At 43.6% G+C, this 6,894-nt stretch overlaps 2 protein-coding genes across 2 annotated transcripts; both read left to right on the top strand.

Annotated features, from left to right (window-relative positions):
• The first annotated feature begins 371 nt into the window (after positions 1 to 371).
• LOC113583437 (small integral membrane protein 30) lies at positions 372 to 1,029 on the top strand. Its single transcript, XM_027019782.2, has one exon. The coding sequence runs from the start codon at positions 408 to 410 to the stop codon at positions 594 to 596; it is 189 nt and encodes a 62-aa protein (XP_026875583.1). The 5' UTR covers positions 372 to 407; the 3' UTR covers positions 597 to 1,029.
• Positions 1,030 to 1,112: 83 nt separating this feature from the next.
• On the top strand, positions 1,113 to 6,013 carry gpr85 (G protein-coupled receptor 85). Its single transcript, XM_027019781.2, has 2 exons — positions 1,113 to 1,835; positions 3,044 to 6,013. The coding sequence occupies exon 2, from the start codon at positions 3,199 to 3,201 to the stop codon at positions 4,330 to 4,332; it is 1,134 nt and encodes a 377-aa protein (XP_026875582.2). The 5' UTR covers positions 1,113 to 1,835; positions 3,044 to 3,198; the 3' UTR covers positions 4,333 to 6,013.
• The last annotated feature ends 881 nt before the right edge of the window (positions 6,014 to 6,894 follow it).

The raw sequence follows: 6,894 nt of genomic DNA, 5'->3' as shown, positions 1-6,894 counted from the left end.
ATAGCAAAAATGTATGAGGACAAAATGAAATGGGAAACAAAATATTGAATTAAAGTCCATACTGTGATACAAACGAGAGCTTATTTTAATTCTGCACACATCTACAAACCATTGTCAAGTATTGTTTTAATGCCTTCATAAATAATACATAAATAATAAATATGTAACGAAGCTCAGATTCGTATACGTATGAAGTCTTACTACAGTGGAAAACACAGGCTTACCACTAAATAAACAAATCATATTGTTACTCAAATGTTTTACATTAGCGACCTGTAACGAAAGGAATAGAAGCTAGAACCTGGATAACTACAGCCTCTGGCTACTGTAATTGGCCGGTGCAGAATGAGGAACTGCAGCAGGATCACCTGACACGCCGTCATCGCCGTCCTTCCCACACCGGGAACATGGCTTCCGCAACGAAACGACCAACCGCGCTCCTCATGTTTGGCCTTTTTCTTGCGACTTTCATACAGACCGCGCAGGCTTTCGACAGCGGAGACGCCGTGGCACTTCTCCTGGGAATGACTCTTACGATGGTGGGATTGTGTGCATGCCTGGGTTGGTACGCACGAAGGCGAAGCGGACAGCTCTGATCAGCTCGCCCGCAGGCCCGTATCCGGAAGTGCCCTCGCGTCTACGGAATGTTTCTGGACGCATGCGGTGAACACTTTAATTTAGAAAATGCGCCGTTGGGGGAGATGGCTGCTTGAGAAAAGCTTGGGATTCGCTCCCGGTACTGGGGAAGTGTTGAGACACGCTGGTACAGTGGACACGTAGCGGTTGACACGGTGAAGCGTTACGGCGCCACCGGGGCGCGGAAGCACACCTATTCCACGCGTGTTTGCTGTGGACCTTCCCAGTTGGGTGGCAGTCCGTTCACATGTCTGTCCCTTCTGGCATATTAGCGATTGTGCACTCGAGTAATTATAGAGATTTTTAGTACGGAATAACATGTATTGCCCCCCCCCCCCCATGTATTGCTGCCGCTTCTTTCCCTTTTCTGTAATAAACGTAATGAATATGCTGTCCAGCTGTGGCGTGTGCTGTTATTACCACCGCTGTGATCTTTGATTGTATTCGCAAACACTGGAAAAAATGGATATAAAGTTCCAGTCAGTCTGTTCACTATCACACACAATAGCGGCCATTTATCTTGATATACTAAAAAAATCTGCCAAAATTGTGAAAGTTAATTTTTTCCCTTGCTAAACTTTTCTCTCTTTTTTTTTGGCAGTGTGACTAACCAGCACAGATTGAGGTTTATGTTAATTATGCATGTTTAGTGAGTTTATCCTGAGATGAACCGCCATATATTTGCTTACCACCCCTTAACCCATTCAGAACCATAACATCCTAATAGGCCTAACCCACTTTAACACTCACTTTCAATAGAGTATATGCTGTTGAATACTCGCAGTAATCGTTTGGATCCATAAGAACATGTGTGCGAAATAAATGTATAAATGATACCACAGCATGTTTGAGACCAAGGGTATCGGTAGGCTAAGGCTTTAGACTCGTTCATATGATTACCGATTGTAAATAGACCTACGAGTGAGAATCCTTGTTCGACCGTGGGAGATAAATAAGGAAAGCGACGTGCGATTCTACCCCCATTGTGCAGATGTTGCCGAGGGAGACGGTGCTGCTGCAACAAGAGACAAGACGCGGCCAGGATCACAAATAGGACCAATGCGCATGCTCCGTCTGCACCGTTTACTGTATGTTCACAGTGGAAAAAGGGCAGGCAACAAAACCAAGCTTTTTTTTTACGGCAAAGTGACATCTACCATGTAAATAAGCTCCAGGGAGACAAAGGGGAATATCAACAGGTACGTTGTTATTGATATCTTTGCTAATCTCTTCCAACCACTGGCAATTACATATATCTTGGATTGCAGTCGATTCATAGCGGGCACTTAGAAATTGCTTTACCTAATGGACGTACGGTTTGGTCAGAGTCAGCCCAGAACGATTCTGACAGAGCTTCAATGAAAAAAAATTGTCACCCCTATGATTATTCGAAATGTATGCAGTTTTATTGTCCAGATTTCCATAGAGTAAACTACACTTGCTATATAAATATCAAATACAGACCCACAATGATGATTTTGTAAATATGTTGCGACATAAACATTTATTCTAAAATAGGCATATTGTCGGATGGATCCGGAGGTATTCGTATTGAATTCATAATGTATGTACTGGTGTGGTCTACCCGGTTGAGTGTTTTCATTCTTTTATTTTCATCGAATGTGGCAGCTTGCTATTAGCGCATAAAATGCATAAAAATGCTGTAGCCCAATTATTTCTGTTTTCATACCTTTTGATCCTAAACACACGCCGTTCTCGATTAAAATAAATAAATAAATACATAGGTTTCGTGCGAGTGGGCTTGTCTACCACTGTCCCTTTCAATGAACGCTTTTATAAGTGAAGATATTATTGCGCTCCTTTTAATTCCGAGCAACAGTAAATCAGATAACACTGAGGCTCGGTTAGCGCTCTGCTCATTTTCAACAATACCCGAAGGCTGAGAGCAAAAGGCTTGTCCCGGATAAAAAGAGCCCACTTAAATTCTGCAGATTCGCTGGGTGTGATCAACAGCTTTCTTGCTGCATTTCTATAAATGTTTCAACCCTTCCACGGTATTACCGCGAGCAAAACCTCGACTTGAAACCTTTTGTCTGTAATCGGCGTTTATTGCCACCGTCCACAAACATTCTTTCGGTTCGCGAGAGGTATTGTCATAACGAGCATTTTCTCTTAATATTCCTTTATTTTTACGCGTAGTGTTGATATTAATGACTGTTTCTTATCGAGTTGAATAAACCAACTGTGTGAGTCGAAACAGGCTCTGCGCCGACTGCATACCATTACAGTTGTAATGTGATGTTCAAATAAATAATGGGGGGAAAAGCACGAAAATTAGTTAATCTTTTGCGATTATTTCGAACCTGATACAGAGGGAGCAATGCAATCAAAAGCAGCCTATTTGTTTTATGCCAGCAAATCCTGATGGTTGGATCGTATTTTTCAGGATTTTTTTTAGGTGTGATGAGACAAAGGAACAAAGGATGCCTTAGAAGAGAGGCAGATAACAAGGCTGGAATCTGCTTCAAAGCACACCAAATGGATCTATCGCTTCCCCTTGCATCCAGATCATGATACTTAGCTGAAGCTTTAATTATCTTTATGATCCTTCCTCCATCTATGGCGAACTATAGCCATGCAGGGGACCAGAGCATCTTGCAGAACGTCTCTCCGCTTGCCACATTCCTTAAACTAACCTCCTTGGGATTCATCATCGGTGTCGGGGTGGTCGGCAACCTCCTGATCTCCATCCTGCTGGTCAAAGACAAGAGCCTGCACCGCGCGCCCTACTACTTTCTGCTGGACCTGTGCGCCTCTGACATCCTGCGCTCGGCCATCTGCTTCCCCTTTGTGTTCACCTCTGTCAAGAATGGCTCAGCCTGGACATACGGCACGCTCACCTGCAAAGTGATCGCCTTCCTGGGCGTGCTCTCCTGTTTCCACACGGCCTTCATGCTGTTTTGCGTGAGTGTGACGCGCTACCTGGCCATCGCGCACCACCGCTTCTACACCAAGCGACTGACCTTCTGGACGTGCCTGGCCGTGGTGTGCATGGTGTGGACGCTGTCGGTGGCCATGGCCTTCCCACCAGTGCTGGATGTGGGCACCTACTCATTCATCCGCGAGGAGGACCAATGCACGTTCCAGCACCGCTCCTTCCGCGCCAACGACTCGCTGGGTTTCATGCTGCTGCTCGCCCTCATCCTCTTGGCCACCCAGCTCGTCTACCTCAAGCTCATCTTCTTTGTCCACGACCGGCGGAAGATGAAACCCGTCCAGTTCGTACCCGCCGTCAGCCAGAACTGGACCTTCCATGGCCCCGGCGCGAGCGGGCAGGCTGCCGCCAACTGGCTGGCCGGCTTCGGCAGAGGCCCCACACCCCCCACCCTGCTGGGCATCCGGCAGAACAGCAACGCGGCAGGCCGCAGGCGACTGCTGGTGCTGGATGAGTTCAAGACTGAAAAGAGGATAAGCAGGATGTTCTACATCATGACCTTCTTCTTCCTGAGTCTGTGGGGGCCTTATCTGGTGGCCTGCTACTGGAGGGTGTTCGCCAGGGGTCCAGTGGTCCCTGCGGGCTACCTCACCGCGGCCGTTTGGATGAGCTTTGCTCAGGCAGGAGTCAACCCCTTCATCTGCATTTTCTCCAACCGGGAGCTCAGGCGATGCTTCAGCACCACGCTCCTCTACTGCAGAAAATCCAGGTTACCTAGGGAACCCTACTGTGTTATATGAAGGTTTCATTTTTTGGTCTTGGATGATTTTTTTGGGGACTACCCTGATTGGTCAGGGATATGTCCTGTTGTATAGCTCTCCCACCTTCCTCTTCTACACTATAACCCCCCTCTCCCACCCATTTTATGCCTGCCCCCACCCTGTAGGCCTGATGTGGAACTGTCAATCATACACACCTCTTGATGTGAGTAAGCATCATACGTGAAGCTCGAAGGGAATAAAATAATCAGGGAGTGGAGGACCCCTCCTGTGTTTATGTTCTAGTAAACAACTGCCATGGAAGGCCATTTTAAAGCAGATAAGCAAACAAAAAAGTTTCAAAAAAAAAGAAAGAAAAAAGAAAGAAAGAAATGTGATGTTAACAGTAGGCTAACCTTTGGAGATGTCGAAGACTGAAGGTGCACATGGCAGAAAACAAAAAATAATTCCCTCTAGGAATCATGGGAATGGTTTTGCGTTTAAAGTTGCACTAAGTTATAAAAGAAGTAAAAAGATGCTTTTTTCCTGCGTTGCATTGCAAGGATGTCTAGTTTTTCCCCCAAACTGAAATATGAATGCTTTTATTTTCAACAGACTTCCTATTCACTGTAAGTATACAAAACATGTGGTTTGACAAACTGTTGGAATACATCTTCACAAGAGGAAAAAATTGGTTTAAATGTAAGTGATTTTTTTCCTTTCAATTTTATGGGTATGGGTGGGGAGGGGGTGGTATTTTAATGGTTACTGATGTGTGGTTTTCCAATTGCAACTTAATTATTTCTTGTAGTTTTTATGATCCATGCAGTATGTCTGTGTCTGGCAGTGCTATTTTCTTATCTCAGTTTCTGACAGTCTAAAAACAATGTTTGGATTTTAAAAGTTGCTCTTGAGAACCTAAAATGTGTGCTAAAATGACAGTGGAGAACCAGTTAAGTGTTTCATATTCATGTACCTAAACACTGACATATTGTTACAGTATTGCTGATACCACTTCATATGTTTTTGCCTTAATGTTTTTGTTTTAGTTTCTTTCCTCTTTTCTGTTGTTTTTTTCTTGTGGTCTGATTTTTAAAAGGTACTCTTCTAAAATGTCTCAAGGCATATAGAGAGTGCTTCACGTTAATGTGAAGTGCATGTTCATCTTTGAAACACATTCACTTTCATGTACATCACCACTGGCCACGCACCAAAATGCCCCATTTATTCCACAGCAACGGTTTGCTCCACACCTATATCCCACAGAGTGCGGAGAGTGCAGGGAGCAGATTGCATGTGTGTGTTTGTGTGTGTTTGTGCGTGTGTGTGTGTGTGTATGTGTGTGTGTATGTCTGTGTGTGTAAGCTGAACAGCTGTCATGTCAAGACCAGAGCCTTAGTATAAAATCTTGCACAATTTGTAAAAAATGTAACAGAAAAAAAAACAAACAAACAAAAAAAAAAAATGTATTTAAGGCACAGCGTCTTGTTTATACTTTCCAGACATTTGCTCTCTACTGATTGTTTTGATTACTTACTTTTTCTCCTGTGGCCATTTTAATATTTATTATGTATTTTTTTGTATATTATAGGTAGATAGTCTGTAAGTTTGTGAGTCTTTCATTTTGAAGTCCCGGATGTGAGTACTGTTTAAGTTAGGACTGCATTTGCTGAAGGTTAACTGTGTAATCTGTTGCTTACATTTTTGAAAATAAAATTTTACATTTTGCAAAACTTGCTCTTTCCTCTGACTGAAAACTAGCCAGTTTCACTGGTTTCCCTGCTATTTCATTATGAAGTCTTTCAGTGACTGAAAGCTAATTTATGGGAAAGCTTTAACTATTTGTGGACAATAAGCAAATGTTTGCTTTTAATAATCATCACACTTTCTAAATGTCACGGATATACTTGCTGAAACATTGCTAAGATTCGCACAGATATGAATTTTTGCAGCTCCTTATGTGCATATGCAGTGATTCATATTTCAGGTTAAGATTACTTGTATTTAATTATTTCATATTTTCGCTATGCCCTGTTTTGTGAATAACTATCCAAGTTTGTGTTTTTCATGTATCTGCCATGACATACTGCTTTACTTACAATAATACTTATCCAGCAAATGCCATGTCATGTAGCTGACCTGAAAAGTTCAGGCCACTTTCAGCAAAATCACTCGCCACTTTGTTTTGGCCTGCACCATTACTATGACTATCATAAGAGTCCCATCTGACTGGATGCTGGGCATTCTCTGTATGCATTTTCTTAAGAACCATCAATTGTACCCCATTGCTTCTTAGTAAGGGGAATCCAACAAGAGCAGAGCTTGCCAGAGGTGGCGACAGCCAGTTTGAGAAAGCCCTTTTAAGTATGTGCTGGACCACGGTAGGACAGCTGGTCGCTTGTTGGGGAGATTGCAGTGCCTCAGAGGAGAAGAGAAGCCCTATATGCTTGCTGGTGTGATAATGTCTGTAGATCCTCTGTGCCAGAGCTGTGAAAACACCAGACACTGGCTACAGCCCGCTGCTGCTGTAGTAACACCTGTAGCACACATAACTGACCTGTCCTGCCTCTCATCCGACACCTCTGTGAGATCAACTGAAGATTA

Source organism: Electrophorus electricus, chromosome 7, assembly GCF_013358815.1.
Source record: "Electrophorus electricus isolate fEleEle1 chromosome 7, fEleEle1.pri, whole genome shotgun sequence".
Classification (NCBI taxonomy): Eukaryota; Metazoa; Chordata; class Actinopteri; order Gymnotiformes; family Gymnotidae; genus Electrophorus; species Electrophorus electricus.
Note: the sequence above shows the minus strand (reverse complement) of the source record. Positions and strands in the feature narration are given on the sequence as shown.